Source organism: Trichoderma reesei (genome assembly GCF_000167675.1).
Source record: "Trichoderma reesei QM6a unplaced genomic scaffold TRIREscaffold_17, whole genome shotgun sequence".
Classification (NCBI taxonomy): Eukaryota; Fungi; Ascomycota; class Sordariomycetes; order Hypocreales; family Hypocreaceae; genus Trichoderma; species Trichoderma reesei.
In genome coordinates this window covers 436,129-453,470 of record NW_006711164.1, presented here as the reverse complement: position 1 = coordinate 453,470, position 17,342 = coordinate 436,129, and the positions used below count along the sequence as shown (strand labels likewise).

Here is a 17,342-nt window from a genome sequence, read left to right as displayed (position 1 = left end):
AACAACAGCCAAACAATCATCTCTATTCGCCACGACTTGACAAATCCCCAAGTCCGCTCAAACCAAAAGCCAGATTAAACCATGACCAAAAAAAAAAAAAAGAAAAAGATATACCTCCTCCTCATTCACACAATGCCCACCGCCGCATCTCCCAAAAACATCAAGCAGCATCCTTGCACTGGACCTGCATCACAGTATGCGTCCACTCGCCCTTGCCGCCGTCGCCCTCCTTGGCCTGCACCACGAGCGCCGTCAAGGCATTGCCCTTGACGCAGCCCGAGTCGAGGCCAAAGGTGTAGCGCTCCTCGCGCAGGCCGCGCTTCGAGTCGTGCCCGTAGACGACGGTGTAGCGGTGCGACTTTTTGAGTCTCTTCTGGAAGCGGTTCCACGCGCTGGTCCACTTCTCGCCGTCGCGGCTCTCGACGGGGATGGCGACTTGGCGGTCCGCGTAGGCGTCTTTTTGCTGGATCGATTCGAGCGTTTCGCCTTCTTCTTCTTCTTCTTCTTCTTCTTTTGGCGCGCTGGCTGATGACTGGTCGCTAGAAGGAGGGGGAGGTGATGATGATGATGATGATGCTGCTACTTCAGGAGAGGCTTGGTCCGCATCGCGCTTCGCCTTGCTCTTCTTCTGCTTCTTCTTGCCCCCTTCCTCCTTCTTGCGCATCTCCTCGCGGGGATACACGAGCGTGCGCATGTTCATGACGGCCCAGGGATCCTGCAGCTCGGGTCGCACGCCCGGCACGAGCCCCGCGTGTGCGACGAGGATGCGCAGCGGCTCGACGGCCAGGATGACGGGCAGCCTGCGCAGCCACTCGACGTGCTCCGTGGCGAGCCGGCGGCCGGTGGCCAGGAGCTCGGCCTCGCCGCGGTGCGCCTCGGCGTCGGGCGACGCGAGCTCCTTGCTGACGCCCGTCTGGGCCTCTGCCTCGGCGAGGGCGAGCAGGACGCGGTCCTCGTGGTTGCCGCGCACGGCGCTGGCGTTGAGGCGCATGAGGCGCGAGACGACGCCCGGCGAGTCGGGCCCCTTGTTGATCATGTCGCCGGCGGCGATGAGGTGGTCGCGCGAGGGGTCAAAGTCGACTTTGCGCAGCAGCGCCTCGAGCGCGGCGTCCATGCCGTGGATGTCGCCGACGATGACGAGCCGGCGCTTGTTCGAGGGCGTGGGGACCAGCGAGTCGGGCAGCGTGGCCAGCAGCGTCAGGCCGTCCATGTTGGGGCGCGGAAAGGTGCCGTATGTCATGGGCAGGTCGGCGTCGGTGAGCTGGACGTGGATGTCCTTGGGCGGCGGGTTCGGGTGCAGCTGCTGCGTGCTGCTGGTGCTGCTGGTGCCGGTCATGTAGAGGCGTGTGACGCAGAGGTAGATGCTGGCGATGAGGAAGAAGAGGGCGGCGGCCACGATGCCTCGGCGATGTGGTTGGTGGGCCATTCTTGGGGGGGTTTGTGGCGAGAGGCGCTGTGGCCGATGACGTTGTTTCTTTTTTCTGTTGTTGATGGGGATGATGTTGGTGGTGATGGTGGTGATGGGCTGATCTACGGGGTGATTGAAGTCATTGAAATGGAGAGAGAGAGAGAGAGAGAGAGAGAGGAAGAATTGGGAGAGAGGGAGGGTAGTGAATGGTGGATGAGGACAGGGCAGGAGAAGAAAGGAACAGAAGGACGGCAAATTCTTGAAACGGCAAAAATGGAATGGAATCCAATGAGCTTTGACTTGACGGTGCGGTCCTCAAGGAAGCTCTGGTGGTTTAAGGGGGGGGGGGATAAGGAACCCTTTTTCCCTTTTTTTAGCCTCTTTTCCTCTGCAGCCGGCTGTTTCTAGGGTTTTTCCATCTGCTAGCACGCGTATCGTCTGTACTTGTTGCAGTTACCAAGACATATTATTGTTAGGTATGGCATTCAAGACCCTTGGTCTGAGAGCGACGAGTATCTTTTCTAGTTTGGACGTTTTCATTCTGGGGCGGGATTTTGATGACGACAGCAAGCTCACTGCCAAGGCGCTTAGAATTCTGGAGCTGCATGTTTTGCGTTTTGAGAATCAAAGTACCCGGAGATGCTGGACTGAGTACAGATACATGCTATTACTGGTGGTGAAGGGCATTTTTACGACATGCAGTGGGTACTGTATACTTGACTTGCTGCCATTGTGGGGACTGCGGTACATGTCCGTGCAAGCCGTTTTGGTTGATCGATTTGCGATTGATTGGATCGACTGATTGATGTTCACTGACAATCAATCTGGGGAAATCGTCACGAGACAATATGAAGGACACTTGCTACGATTTATTTGAGTGTAGAGAAGAGTTTCATTATCATAAAATTGGTGTTTTTCACGGGCAATCCACCTAGCTACCTATACAGAAAATGTACAGAGATTGAAGCAGCAGCTCATGTCAGGAAAACGGACACTCGATACCGGCAAACCGGCAACGGAAAAACGGGAGACGGCGGCTAGGAATGCCGATCCGATGCGAGGCGTTACGTGGATTTGGGGCGTCTGCGTCCGGAGGACTGTCAGGGAGGTATTAAGGGATGACTTTTTGACAGGGCAATTATCAACTTGCTTTATGGTTATTAGATATATTATATATAGATATATATATCCATAGATGATGCTTGTCTTGGAACTTGAAATGCTCTTCGAGTGAAACTCGTCTGTTTGCGCGTGCCAAAGACTTGTCACAAGGTGCTGTATAGACTGGCGGGTTGCAGCTACAAGCTCCTGATGCTTTGCAGCAGGTCACGGGGGACTACCTAGGTACTGTCTTCAGTCCATTGCACCGGATGTTATAAGGTGCTAGATAGGTATGTATCTCGTCCAGGTATGTATCTCGTCCAGGTCTGTACAGAAAGGTCATGGGATATATAATTGTCCGTGTGCAGAGCGGCGAGATGCCTCCTTATATAGTACAGTCTATAGCTACCTACCTTCTCGTTGATGCCGCATACCATATGCGCCATGCTCTCCCCGAGGAAGATGGGCCATTCCCTTCTCTCTATAGTATATCCAAGTATCAAGTTCATCCATTTGGAATTTCCAGCCATCTCGCGGGTATCAAACCAGCCAGATGAAATGTTTTCCCTCTCTTACTCCAAATCAACGCCATAAACGCCATACCCATGCTCCGCAGTTCGCTCATATGTCTCCTTATTTCTTCTTGCATCCCTGTTCTCCTCATCCCAGCCCTCAAACCCTCACTTCCCGCCCGAGGCCAGCCTCTGCTGCTCCAGCCGGTACTTTTCATTCTCCACCTCCCTCCAGTCCTGCGGAATCGGCTCGTTGCCGTCCGTCTCCTTGACGCCGCCGCCAAACGCAGACTTGCCCGCGTACAGCTGGTACCCTTTGCCTTGCTCCGACGCCTCCATCGACCGGTACGTCACGGGCATGTTGCCGCGGAAGCGCTTCCGCATGTCGACCAGGCCGCGCTTGCACTCGCCGTAGCCCTTCTTGAGCTGCTGGCACTTTGTCGGGAGGGTCGCGGAGAGGGGCTCGCGGAGGCAGTCGGAGGCCTTGTTGCGGTGGACCATGACGCAGTCTGATTCCTGGAGGCATTGCGCGAGGGCGTCGCCTGTTTTGGTGGCTTGTCAGCGGGATCTCTGATATATATTTTTGCCGTGGGGGTTTTGAAAGTGACGCTGGATAGAGGTTTGAGGGGAGCTGGGGCATACGTAGTTCTTGACACGAGTTTGGCATCTTGGGTAGAAATGGGCGGTTTGACTGCCTGTGTGAGTTGGTGGATGATGCTGGGACGTGAGTCTCTCAGAGGATCTGCGAGGCTGCGATTCTTTGGGAAAAGTCGTCTGATGATGAGCTTGAGAAGGCTGTTTGATGGATGGACTGTGATTGGTGGGCTGAGGATTGGAGCTAAGGATCGAATTGACTTGACGCTGCCCCACCGCTTATTTTCACATGAACAGGACCCTGCTTCTCTTTACTTGGTTGCCTTTCTTCTGTAGAGTTCGAAGGAAGGGTAGAATTGCTGATTCGAGTAGGATATGCAAACTTAATATTAACCTGTGGTATATTCACTTTGTATGTGTACTTCATTGATATCGAGCCATAAGGTAAATGGGTCTCATATTCATGTGTGACATTTTTTCGCCATGATGCTCTTCATCCTGTCTGTGGATAGTACAAACATCAGCAGACATACCAACCCCCGTTTACAGCTTGTGCAACAAAGAAAACCCCCCAAAACCAATCAGAATCTATACCAGGTGCGTAAAAATACGCATTCCATAACCCATCAATACTCTCATTGGCTCAGCTCGTCTCTTTCTTCTTTCACCCGCTTCTGCCCAATTTTGCTCCAGGGTAAGCAATCCCAAGCCATGGCACGGGCCCACCTGACCCTTTGGGAGATTTACATGTGACATCACTTGTGCCGCGATCCCCTAGATTCATTTAGATCCTGTAACAAGCTTCTCCCCAGCTTCCCCAATCTCGCTTCCTCTTCTTTTCTTTGCCTATTTCCCCTTCATCCTGCTCCCACATGCTTGCCTCTCCAGTGCGAGGCAACAATGGGACACTCCTCGTAACAAGACTGGAAAGGAAAAAACAATAGCCGAGATATCAGTCTCTCGACGTGATGCCTCTTCCGTTCATCGGTAGGCTGCATGCGTATGTATCATCCTCGCCGTCGCAGTCACCTCTGCTCGTCCCCACGATCACCATCCGTGTGCTAACCGCTCGTCATGATTGCCTACAGCACCGAATACATCTCCATTGTCGTGTCCTTCTTCCTCGTTGGCCTCGAGGTCATCATCCGAGTCCTGACACTGGCACTACGTTCGTAGTCCCTAACTTACACGCCCAGATCCAAGCATCGGCGACATCTTGCTGACCCCCTTTTTTACACATACAGCCTCGTTCCTCGTCGAATTCTTCTACCGGGCCTCGCGACGACTGTTTAACGTGCTCACCTCGCCGGCGCAGAAGAAGGCAGAGAGCAAGAAGAAATGTTGGTCTCGTTCTCGTCCCCCCCTTCGACACTGCACTGTCTAGCCCCCCCTACCCCGAGTCGTCACTAACACAAGCTTTAGCGATTTCCACCTCTGTGCGCGATGCCTCCGATTTCGTCGAGCTGTGCCGACTCTGGGGATACGAAGCCGAAGAGCACATAGTCCAGACAAAGGATGGGTTCCTGCTGGGCTTGCACCGCTTGCAGTGGCGAAAGGGCGAGGAGGGCTCCAAAGTCAACTGCGGCCCGAAGAGCACCAAGAAGCGCGTTGCGTATCTGCATCACGGCTTGCTGATGAACTCCGAGGTCTGGGTCTGCTTGACGGACGAGCAGAGATGCTTGCCCTTTGAGCTTGTGGAAAGGGGGTTTGACGTCTGGGTGAGTACAGCTATATATATAATCCGTGGCCTCTTCTCTGGCTTCTGCTAACGTGAGGGAACCCATCAGTTTGGAAACAACCGCGGCAACAAATACTCCAAAAAGTCGATCCACAGCTCGCCCACGTCGCTCAAGTTCTGGGACTTTTCCATTGACGAATTCGCCTTCCACGATATCCCCAACAGCATCGAGTACATCCTCGAGACCACCGGCCAAGAGAGCCTCTCGTACATTGGCTTTTCCCAGGGCACCGCCCAGGCATTCGCGACGCTGGCCATCCATCCCAAGCTCAACCACCAGGTCAACGTCTTCATCGCCCTCGCGCCCGCCATGGCGCCCGCGGGCCTGTCCAACGGCGTTGTCGACTCCCTCGTCAAGGCCTCGCCCCAAGTCCTCTACCTCATGTTCGGCAGGCGATCCATCCTCAGCTCCGCCACCATGTGGGAGACGCTGCTCTACCCGCCCCTGTTCTGCCGCCTCATCGACATGGGCCTCTCGTTCCTCTTTGGCTGGCGCACCAAGAACATCTCCGCCAGCCAGAAGCTCGCCGCGTACCCGCACCTGTACTCCTTCACGAGCACCAAGAGCGTCGTCCACTGGTTCCAAATCATCCGCAACAAGTGCTTCCAGATGTACGACGATGACGTCTACCAGCCCATGAGCGTGGCCTCGTCCAGCAAGTACTCCAAAGTCGCAAAGTACCCGACCCGCAACATCAAGACGCCCGTCGTCCTCGTCTACGGCGGCAGCGACTCCCTCGTCGACATCAAGTCCATGCTCAAGGAGCTGCCCCGCCAGACGGTCGCCACCGAGATCCCGCACTACGAGCACCTCGACTTCCTCTGGGCGCGCGACGTCGACACCCAGGTCTTCCAGCACGTCTTCGACGCCCTCGACAGCTTCACCGACGCCGAGCACACCGCCGAAGAGTACGACCGGTACCACTTTGTTCGCCAGGAGAGCCTCGTGGGGTCCGCGTCCGTGCACGCTCATCCGCACAGGGGCAGCGAGAGCGACGCCTCCGTCGTGGCGTCCTCGTCGTCGTCGTCGTCGGCGAGCGAAGAGGCCAAGAAGCTGCAGCACCGCGCACGGGAGCAGCGCGTCCCAAAGGTTGCGCCCGATAAAGAAACAACCGCCATCAAGAAGAGCGAGGACGAAGCCCGCCCTGTCGAGAAGCTGAAAGGAGTAGGTGTCCGGAGAGGAAGCGGTCCTTCTGGTGCTGTCACTCAAGCAGTCAGCGTCGACGGTGTACGAGATGAGTGAGGGCGGCGTTTTGTATGCAACTTCATTGGAGCATTGCTTGTCACATGGGCGTCACTTGTTATTCTTCTAATACCTCTTGTTGGATCCTTGGCTTGCTCGTTAACTTTCAAGGCGTAACTTTTGGATTGGGGGAACCCCATATGCCATCTGTCCATGGCGACGTTGAAACTTGGAAAATATACCCTACCTATATAGTAATACCAAAGCAAATTATCTTCATGCCACAAATCATCTTCACACGAGCAAATAAGGAGCAACGAAAGTAAACCATGCAATCAATTTCAAAGACTACTGTTTCTCGCCCGCTCAAAACAAGAGCGCCAGGAGCCCATATATCCGATGGAGAGTAAACCCCAGCAGCCTGTCTGTCCGTAGACGAGAAATTGAAACAAATAATTATCAATAGTATTAGAAGTATCCACAGATATCCCAACTCTTTCTCTTCTTTTCGCGCCACGCTCCCGGGCTCGAAAGATATCTCTATGTTCATTATAGCGTGTGCCGTTCATATAAAGAGACCCGATGAATGATAACGAAATAAAAAAAGAAAGAAGGGGGGCGCGGGTATCTCGACACGCGCAGTAGAGGCATGTACGTATGTTCTAGATCTGTATGCACCGGTTTCAATGCAATCTGTCTCCATGCTAAGCAAAGGCGCCGACTTGAGAACAGAAAACATGAAACCCGATTGTTGGTTTCCCATGGGGCGTTTTCGAAACGCTGCTCCCATCTCGATGCCGGCTAAGCTTGTCAACGGATATGATGGCTTAATCTCTTACGCAAGATGAATGTGCAGTATGGTTAGGATTACGGAAAAGGGCACCTAAGGGGGGATATAGGTGGAGGAGGGAGGGGAATGAGCATCATGACAAGGTCACGTCAGATCGTAACGCCGCCCAGGGGGAGGATCTTGCTCTTGTCTCCGAGAAACTGGGCTCGGTAGTCAATAATGCCCTGGCTGATGGTCTGGAAGTCCTTGACCTTGCGGTTGCGAAAATCCGTCAAGAGGAGCTTCAGCCCGTTGATGTACTCGTTCTTCCTCGACTCGTCAAACTCGCTGTGCGCGCCAAGCTGGAGGAGGATTTGGTCATCTTGAGCATCACACACCCGTCATGTCAGCGTTCTCTATGCAAAAGCTCGCAAGAGCAGGAGCGAGCACCTGGCTCCAGGATATACATACCCGGCGCTTTCATGTCCTCGAAATGTTGAAACTCGCAGTCTTTGCCCTTCGAGCAGCTCTTGTTGAGCAGCTCGTCGGGGCACAGCTGGTGCTTCACGTCTATCTTATTGCTGTATGTTAAAGACCGAAGGCCGCCCGAGACGGTTTTGGAATACTCGGGATGGAAACGATACGCGTGGAAGTATCGAAGGGGCGACTCATATGGTACGAATGTGGTCTGAGGTGCATCAGAGGCCGGGACTGGGGCCGGCGCCGGCGCCGCCACTGCCTCACTTACTTGGTCAACCTGTTGAGCTATTAGAGAAAGGGGTCGGCCCTCCATGCGCAGGGAAACGTCTACTTCTCTTCCACTTTCAGAAGCCGTATCCTCTTGAACCGCAGATATCTGCTGGGCGGCAGTGGTCTCTGGCGCGTTTTCTTGATCCTGCACACCACTCGTGCCCACTGCGGGAGACGAAGCCAGGTCAGCAGGCGCGGGGCTGAAGGGAGTTGAAGCTCGCAAAGATCCTGCCGAAGGGCTAGATAAATCAGCGTCTGGAGGCTCGTAGTCATCTGATCCGTCTTCTGCGTCGTTGGCGTCGCCGGCTTCCAACATGACGGAAGTTTGTGTCCCCTCGACCGTCTCCTCTACCGCCTCCCCTGCCGTCTCCTCTACCATTGTGATGGAAGCGTCGTCTTGCATGGAGACACCCGTCTGATCAGGCTCCTGGCTAGCGTCACCAACGACTACAGTCGGTGTATTCACTGCTTGGGTTGTGATCATCTCATTGGCGGACGGCTCTCGTTCGGCCTGTTCAGCATCGAGAGCGTTGGGCTGCTGCTCGTTTTGGGATTCTTCAAGTTGATGTGGCGACGCCCCATGGTCTTGTCGAGCAGCAAGATTTTGTTGCGGGGATATGCTCGCAATGTCCATCGCGTCTGTCGGGGGTGATGGGCTTGATGGTTTAGCTGGAGATAAGGCTTGATCAGAGAACATCGTTAGTTTCAAATCTTGTGGCAACCGGTGGATCAAGCTTACCTTGTGGTTCTTGTGTTTCTTCTCTGCTTGATACTTCATCAACATCCTCCTTCAACTTCTCTTCTTCTTCATAGCTCTGTTGGATCTCGCGTTGGATATTCGCAATCTGAGCTTGCAAGAGTTGCAGCTTGAGCTGCTGCTCTCGGCGGCGGGCTTCGATTATTGGAAGGCGTTCGCTAGCCGCACGCGAGCGACTGCGATGTCGTTCATTTCCGCTCTGGGGACTCGCTTCGGATAACTGAGGCAGCCCTGGCGATGGGTCTGACATTGGAGGTGTTGAGCGTGGAAGGGCCTGGCACTCGATGGATAGGGATACAGGCATACTCGTGGCCTTGCTGTCGTTGATCGTCTCAAAAGTGCCATTGGTGGAGTCGACATTCATTGTTGGAAGAGCTGGTGAATCTGGTTGGGACTGCTTTGCTTTCTTACGCGCCTCAGCCTCTGCGATTCTTCTCTTCATGGCTTCAATCTTCTTCGTCATGTTGTCCAGGTTGTCTTTCGCGACATTGTTGTCGCTGCCTATGCCAGGAGGCGTGGAAATTGGACTCGAGTATTGTTGAGCTGCAGCCGCACTGTCGGCAACAGATGGATTGGGACGAAGGGACATTGTAGTCTTGAGCCCTGGGTGCGTCCGCGTAGCCAGCGCTGTTGCCTTCTGCTCGGGAGAGTCAATGTCCATTTCGGCATCTTCATCATCGCTGACATCAATGAGGAATGGTATAGGCTTTCTGGTCTGGCCAAACGGACGCTTGAGAGGCCGTGGGTTAGAATCCACCAGGCCCGTAGAGGCTGAGCGCTCCAAAGTCAACGGCTGTGCAGGGTGTTGAGGCTGTGGTGTGGAAGAGAGGAAAAGGCCCGGAATTGAGGGAGGTTGCCCATTGGGGCTGGCGCTTTGGGCTGGCGTGCGTTCCCTCGAGGCAGTACGTACGCCACTGGTAAACGCATCGGACGAGGCTGTTTTGTCGGCCTTATCTTCTACTTGGCGGGTTTGGTGTGGAGGTTCGTCTGAATGAGGCCGCTTTTGTCCTCGCGCCTCAAGTTCACGAGCTTTTCGCAGAGCTTCCATCTTCTGATACAAAATCTTCGACTTCTCGGACTGAGTCTTTGATGAGCGTTGCTGCTTTGCGGCCGGCGAGGGAGCTGAGGCTGGTATGGCTGCGGATGCTTTGGCAGAATCTGGAGGCGCAGCCACTGATGAAGTGCTCGGTTTCGAGCCTTTGGCAGCTAGGAGCCGTGCAATGCGATCCTTGCGTTCTTCTGACTTGTCTTTCGCTGTCTTTTCTTTTGCCGCCATCTCTTTTGTTGGCTTCTCTTTTGTCGGTGCGTTTAACGGGGGCTTTACAGCTTCGTGTCGGTGCTGGCTGCTGCCGGTGTGCGCCGATCCATCTTGAGGTCCCGAGGCTGCCTCCTTCTCGTGACCAGACGTGGCAGCTGCGGTAATGCCTGCTGCAGCTCTATCAAAACCCAGCTCCTCGAAGAGGCCATCCAATATGGACTTGTCAATTCCCTCATTAACGTAGTCCTGATATCGTACGTTCAATGGCCATAGGCGAAGAATGGCATCCCGGGCTTGTTTTCGGGCCGCTGCAACGGTCTTGACGTGCGGTGAGCTGGGGACAGATCGGTTCTCTCCGTTCATCTTGGTAACCGGCTCTGCTACTTCTGGACGAGTGGCATTGTTCGACCGTGGTCCTGATGATGAGTATTAGTCACTGGAGCGACCCAGAGTGCCCCGTATAGGCGAAACTCACCGTTGGAAGATTGGTGGTTAATTTCTTGAGGCGAAAGATAAGGAGAATATGAACCAGAGCGTTCTCGACCTAACAATACTCGATTAGCTAGGATCTTTGAAATTGTGGCGTATGGTAAGAACTTACCGGCAGAGAAGACGGTCGACGGATCGCTAGCTACCTGTCTGCCGTTTGTCTGGCTCGATCCGGAGTAATTGCCTGCATCCCTATGTATGTATGATGGGCCGCCGACGATCTCAGCGTCCCTTGGCTCATAGACATCCTCCACCTCGCCTTCGCTGACCTCACCTTCCTCACTCACATCAGCCTGCTGCGTGGGAACATTCTCTTCAGCAGTAGCGGGGTGGCCGGGCCCAAATGCGGGCTGCTGCTGATTCGCCCAGCCATCTTGCCACTGTGCCGCGTTCTGCGAGAAGTTCAGAGCGAGCCCAGGAATCATATTATGGTGATTGTAGGCATCTCGGGAAGCCGGTTCGCTGTGCACAATGGTTCGCACCGCACCATTTGGATAGCTGCTCGCTGCAACTGGATATGTGGAGTGATACGGCTGATGCGCATACGGAGCCTGTGGTGGAGGATAGCTATGTGACGGGTCGTAGTCGTACCCATAGCCTGATTGAGCCATTGCTGGCCGAGTCCAAGAATTGACCAGTGGCTGCACAACCCCAATGTGGTGTATAAGCGTGAGAAGGCTGCTCACTGGCAGGAACTGTCGTTGCGATGTGCGGTTAATCGGCGGTGGAGGTTGGTGGTTTATAGAGGCCTTGTTGGATGTGCTGTGGAAACCGATGAGCTCGAGGTCGAGGGAGGAGAAATCGTCGAGGGCAGGGCGAGCCTGTGCAGTGGCGGAACCGGAGGCACCTAACCTGGAGCGTACCAAGGACGCAAGGCTATCCGGGGCTTGGGCAGTCACTGAGCAGCGAAACAGCTCGCGGTTGTTACTGTCACGCCGAGCCCAGTCGTTGTCTGCGGAGCGAACTGAGGATTGACGCGATGAATCGCCATGTGGGATGAAAGCACAATTTCGTTTGGCGAGAAGAGATCGGGTCGCCGGCTTACCTAAGCCAAGGTCATAGAGGTAAGGTACCTGTAGCTTGGGTAGGTACGTACTGCAGCACCGCTGTGGCCACGGCTGCGCTAACCCCGACCAGGTTAGCGAATCTCCACACGATACTAGTCCTTGTTAGTAGTATCGCGATTGCCAGGTCACGTGGGATTGCTCTGTTTACTTTGGCGGGGTCTTTGCCCAGCAACCAGGGTGCTCGTAGATGCATGGACATGGGCAATCACGGAGCTGCCCCCAATTGTCACCGCACTTATTGTTGATCGTGTTTGTTTAGGCGATGCTCTGATACGACCCAAGCCAATGCATCTTTCTTGTACTACTGTTTTCTTTTCTTTCGACCGAAGTCCAAGCAAGACTTTGATTACAGATCTAACCCTTTGACTGCTACGCGGCAGCTGCAAGCAAACACGAGTTAGGACGGGTCAACACCAGCGCCAGCAGCATATCGGCATGTGTTGGCCTTGAGGCCTCGATTATCACCAACAATGTCATTTCCCACGAACGGCTCGGGGCAGCGCCGCAACAACCCGTTCGCAAGAAATGCTTCTCCCTCACAGGCAATGCCCTCCTCTGGAAGGCCAAAATCAGTCCTCTTCGCCTCGCCAACGGTCTCGCCCAGCGTGTCGACACCGCCATCTACAGCCTCCACAGCCTCTACAGCCTCTACAGCCTCCACTGCACGGCCGAGAGCCAACAGTTCGTTTGGAACAGCGATTGCCCCAGCCGGCATCGTATCACGACAGCATCGAACCGACTCGCGATCAGGGAACAGCTCGAATACAAGCACTTTTGCTCCGTCCTTCATCAAGGAGGAGGAGGACCTGAGACAGAACCAGGATGCTGTGAAGAGTATCGAGGGCGAGAACGACTTCTCCGGCAAGCGATATGTGTGGCTTAAAGATCCACAGGAAGCTTTCGTGAAGGGCTGGGTGATTGAGGAACTAGAGGGCAACAAAATCCTGGTGCAGACCGACAATGGAGCTGTGAGTTACCTCCCTGGCCATGATGGCCTACCAGTTGATGCTGACGTGGGCTTGTAGCAGCGAGAAGTCGATGCCGAGAGCGTTGATAAAGTGAACCCCGCCAAGTTCGACAAGGCAAACGATATGGCCGAGTTGACCCATCTGAACGAGGCGTCGGTCGTCCACAACCTGCACACGCGATACCAGTCAGACCTGATATACACCTACTCGGGCCTGTTTCTGGTGACCGTCAACCCTTACTGCCCCCTACCGATCTACTCCAACGACTATGTCAACATGTACAAGGGACGGAGCCGTGACGATACCAAGCCTCATATCTTTGCTATGGCCGACGAAGCGTTCCGCAACCTGGTCGACGAGGGCCACAACCAAAGTATCCTAGTCACTGGTGAATCTGGTGCTGGAAAAACGGAGAACACGAAAAAGGTCATCCAGTACTTGGCAGCTGTTGCGCAATCGGGATCCCCAATCAAGAACCAAACTCGACACGCCAACCTGTCGGAGCAGATTCTCCGAGCCAACCCTATCCTGGAAGCGTTTGGTAATGCTCAGACAGTGAGGAACAACAATTCATCGCGATTTGGAAAGTTCATCCGAATCGAGTTCAGTCGAGACGGCGCGATTACTGGAGCGTTCATCGACTGGTACCTCCTAGAAAAGTCCAGGGTTGTCAGGGTCAATGCGCAAGAGAGAAACTACCACATCTTTTACCAGATCCTGAAGGGAGCGGATCCAAAGCTTAGAAGAGATCTGCTGTTGGACGGGCTTGACATTGGTGATTTTGCGTATACTCGCAACGGACACGATAGCGTGGCTGGAGTATCTGATCAGGAGGAGTGGAACGCGCTTCTGGAGGCTTTCGACGTGATCGGCTTCTCCGACAAGGACCAATTGTCCATCCTCAGCACGATTGCTGCGGTCCTACACCTGGGAAATATAGATGTCGTGAAAGAGAGCCGGAGCGCAGACCAAGCCAGACTGGCAGCGGATGCCAAGTTGCAGGCCGCAAAGGTCTGCAAGCTCCTGGGCGTGCCACTCGAGCCATTCCTCCAAGGCCTCTTGCATCCCAAGGTGAAAGCTGGACGCGAGTGGGTTGAGAAGGTCCAAACTCCTGAGCAGGTCCGACTCAGCCTGGACGCTCTGGCAAAGGGTATCTACGAGCGAGGATTTGGTGATCTTGTCGCGCGGATCAACCGCCAGCTCGATCGCACCGGGATGGGCTTGGAAGACTCTCGATTCATCGGAGTTCTTGACATTGCTGGTTTCGAAATCTTTGAGAAGAACAGCTTTGAGCAACTCCTGATCAACTACTCAAACGAAAAGCTCCAGCAGTTTTTCAACCACCACATGTTTGTCCTTGAACAAGAGGAGTATGCTCGCGAGCAGATTGAGTGGCAGTTTATTGATTTCGGCCGAGACTTGCAACCAACTATTGACTTGATTGAGCTGCCGAACCCAATAGGAATCTTTTCTTGCCTGGACGAAGACTGTGTCATGCCCAAAGCGACGGACAAATCCTTCACGGAGAAGCTGAACTCTCTATGGGACAAGAAATCTACAAAATACCGCCCCTCTCGACTCGGCCAGGGGTTCATCCTCACCCACTACGCTGCTGAAGTTGAGTATTCCACCGAGGACTGGCTCGAAAAGAACAAGGACCCCCTGAACAACAACATCACGCGCTTGTTGGCTGCTTCGACAGACGAGCACATTGCAAATCTGTTTGTGGACTGTGCCGATTCCGACGACGACCACGGCGGACGGCGGAGTCGTGTCAAGAAGGGCCTCTTCCGAACCGTGGCCCAGAGACACAAAGAGCAGCTTCACAACTTGATGTCTCAGCTTCAGTCTACGCACCCTCACTTCGTCCGTTGCATACTGCCAAACTACAAGAAGCGACCAAAGCTGTTTGACAAGCTGCTCGTTTTGGACCAGCTCCGATGCAATGGTGTGTTGGAGGGTATTCGTATTGCGCGCACCGGCTTTCCCAATCGATTGCCGTTTACCGAGTTTCGGCAGCGATACGAGGTCCTTTGCCCAGATATACCCAAGGGTCATTCGGACGGCCAGGTTGTTGCTTCACTGATGCTGGAGAGGCTCAGTCTCGACAAGACCATGTACCGGGTCGGCCTGACAAAGGTCTTTTTCCGTGCCGGTCTTCTAGCCGAGCTGGAAGAGCAGCGAGATGCTCTGATTACACAGATTATGGCTCGATTCCAATCTGTGGCCAGGGGATACATCCGTCGTCGTGCAGCCCACAAGAGACTCTTCCGCACGGAGGCAACCCGGATCATCCAAAGGAACTTTCAGGTGTACCTCGATCTTGTTGGCAACCCCTGGTGGCAGCTTATTGTCAAGATGAGACCTCTCCTCGGCGCCACTAGAACTGCGGCCGAAGTGAAGAAACGGGATGCCATGATCAAGGACCTCAACGACAAGATGCGCCTCGAGCAGGAGAACCGTCAGAAGTTAGAGGACGAGAGGCGAAATTGTCAAGCCGAGATTGCCCGTATCCAAAAGACCCTGGAGAGCGAGCGTGCCCTTGCCCTGGACAAGGAAGAGATCTTCATGCGTCTGCAGGACCGCGAAGACGAGTTGGAGGAAAAGCTTGCAGGTGCCCTGGAAGACCAAGAGCGATTGGAGGACCAGCTGGATAGCCTGATGGAAGCGAAGAACCGGGCCGAGCAGGAAGTTGAAAAGTACCGTGCCCAACTTGAACAAGCGGCTTCTCTCATCTCTAGGCTCGAAGAAGAGAAGACGCGCTTGTCTGCCAGGGCAACGGAGCTTGAGACGGCCATCAATGAATTATCCCAGAGGCAGTCTGAGCATTCTGACAGAGAAATCGCCATGGAGGGCGAAATCAAGATGCTCCAGAGCCAATTGGCTCTTAAGGATCGAAAATCCAAGGACCTGGAAGACAAGCTGCTCAAGCTGGACCAGGATCTCGAGGTCAAGCTCTTCACCGCGCACAAAGATCTCGACGCAGCCAAAGCGCGAGAGGTTCGTCTTGCTCGAGAGAATCAGGAAGTACACGAGCAGCTTGCGGAGCTGTCCAAGACATCGACGGATTACGAAGATCTTGTTCGATCCAAGGAGAGCGAGCTAGCATTACTGCGTGACGACAAGAGAAAATCAGAAGCCGAGCGGCGAAGCCTCGAGGAGCAGAAGCGGGCTCTGACGGAAGACATGGAGAAGAATGCCGCCAGATTCCGCGATGTCCAGGCCGAATTGGTGGCGCTGAGATCCAAGCAGACACAGCTGGAGCGCGAGGCTCAGGACGCCAAGGTTCTTCTTGAGACGAGGCTTTCTGAGGACGCGCAGGCTGAGAAGAACCGCAAGGTTCTCGAATCGCAAATCAAGGACCTCCAGGACGAGCTCTACAAGACGCAAATGGAACTGAGCAGAGAGCGGCAGTCCCGCGATGACGTCTTGCTGCTTGGTGAGCACAAGTACCAGGCTCTCAAGGACGAGTTCGATCGCCTGAACGACGCCAAGATCATCATTGAGAAGGAAATGTATGTCCAGCAAGATACCCTGAGGCGAGCCATGGAAGCTCGGGCCGCATTCGAAAAAGAGCGAGACGATGCCAGGGACGAGATTCGGAAGCTACGCGTGGCCAAGACCGAGGCCGAGGAGGCTCGTCTGCAGGCGGAAATGGCTGGTGAGCGCCAAGCTTCGAAGGCGGCTCGCGAAAGGGAGAATAGCCTTCGCAAAGATCTCGATGCCGCTCAGGAACGCCTTCGATGGTTCGAGGATGAGTGCACGAAACTGAATCGCCAAGTCGAAGAGCTCAACAAGCTCATCCTCACCTCTGGAGAGTTTGGGCTGAAGAATGATCAGGCAAAGGAAAGAATGGAGCGCGAGCTCAACACCATCAAGAGCCGACTTGTGGCATCAGAGAACGACAACAAGACGCTGCTCAACAAGCTGCAGCAAAAGGGCCTCGAAATCGCCAGATCCAGCTCTCGCGCAACGGAAGCCTCTCGGAGCCAGCTCATATCCCTGCGAGGAGAAAAGGCGAAGCTCGAAGAGCAGAACGCAAAGCTCAACAAGCAGCTCGGCGAGGCCCAGCTCAACATTGCAACTCTGGAGAAGAAGCTGGAGAAGCTTCATCTCAACCTGGAAGACTTAAACCACGAGGTTGCGAGGGAAGCGAAGGCTAGTAGGACCGCAGAGAAGGCTTCTTCCAATTTCACCGTTCAGCTGGCGGAAGCCAACCGACTGCTTGAATCGGAGAGACAGCTGCGGAACCAGACACAATCCACCGTACGCACACTGCAGGCTTCGATAGACTCGCGAGACAAGGAACTGGAGGACATGAGAGCTCAAATGCTCAAGGCACTCAAGATGGTTGATCCCGAGGTCCAGGTTCCCCAGTCGAATTCGAGCAGCGAGAAAGCCCTACTCAAGAACTTCGACCTCGTGCGAATGGTTGAGGAGCTGCAGCAGAAACTGCGAGTTCAAACGGTCGCCAGGACGAACGCGGAAAGCCAGCTCAACGAGATGAGAGCGCTGAGGAACGAGAGTCCCACCAGGCCGTCGCTGGGCGAACTGCATCCGAACGAGGCGCCCTTCCAAGGCTCTCCTGGCATGAAGAAGCCAATCAAGGCAGGCCTGCATTCCAATTCCAACGGCATTGGTGCTGGTCGGCGCTTCCAGGACGCGACCTCCCAGGACTTGACGCTGTCGGAGCGAGGCTTTGGCGCATCGGAGATCAGGAACGGCTTCGAGATGAGGGCTGAAATCGA

At 54.5% G+C, this 17,342-nt stretch overlaps 4 protein-coding genes across 4 annotated transcripts; 1 reads left to right on the top strand and 3 right to left on the bottom strand.

Annotated features, from left to right (window-relative positions):
- Window positions 1-160: 160 nt before the first annotated feature.
- On the bottom strand, window positions 161-2,015 carry TRIREDRAFT_109806 (uncharacterized protein; the record flags this gene model as incomplete). Its single annotated transcript, XM_006967372.1, has 2 exons — window positions 161-1,530; window positions 1,985-2,015. 2 exons carry the CDS (start codon window positions 2,013-2,015, stop codon window positions 161-163), a joined length of 1,401 nt encoding a protein of 466 aa, XP_006967434.1.
- A 920-nt stretch (window positions 2,016-2,935) lies between these two features.
- Window positions 2,936-3,688, bottom strand: TRIREDRAFT_50429 (uncharacterized protein; the record flags this gene model as incomplete). Its single annotated transcript, XM_006967371.1, has 2 exons — window positions 2,936-3,563; window positions 3,664-3,688. 2 exons carry the CDS (start codon window positions 3,686-3,688, stop codon window positions 3,190-3,192), a joined length of 399 nt encoding a protein of 132 aa, XP_006967433.1. The 3' UTR covers window positions 2,936-3,189.
- Window positions 3,689-4,504: 816 nt separating this feature from the next.
- Window positions 4,505-6,596, top strand: TRIREDRAFT_80191 (uncharacterized protein; the record flags this gene model as incomplete). Its single annotated transcript, XM_006967476.1, has 5 exons — window positions 4,505-4,615; window positions 4,704-4,783; window positions 4,860-4,955; window positions 5,038-5,333; window positions 5,403-6,596. The coding sequence occupies exons 1-5, from the start codon at window positions 4,584-4,586 to the stop codon at window positions 6,594-6,596; spliced, it is 1,698 nt and encodes a 565-aa protein (XP_006967538.1). The 5' UTR covers window positions 4,505-4,583.
- Window positions 6,597-7,475: 879 nt separating this feature from the next.
- TRIREDRAFT_65705 (uncharacterized protein) lies at window positions 7,476-7,634 on the bottom strand (the record flags this gene model as incomplete). Its single annotated transcript, XM_006967370.1, has 1 exon — window positions 7,476-7,634. A coding segment is annotated over one exon (159 nt), but the record flags the coding sequence as incomplete, so codon positions are not given.
- Window positions 7,635-17,342: the final 9,708 nt, after the last annotated feature.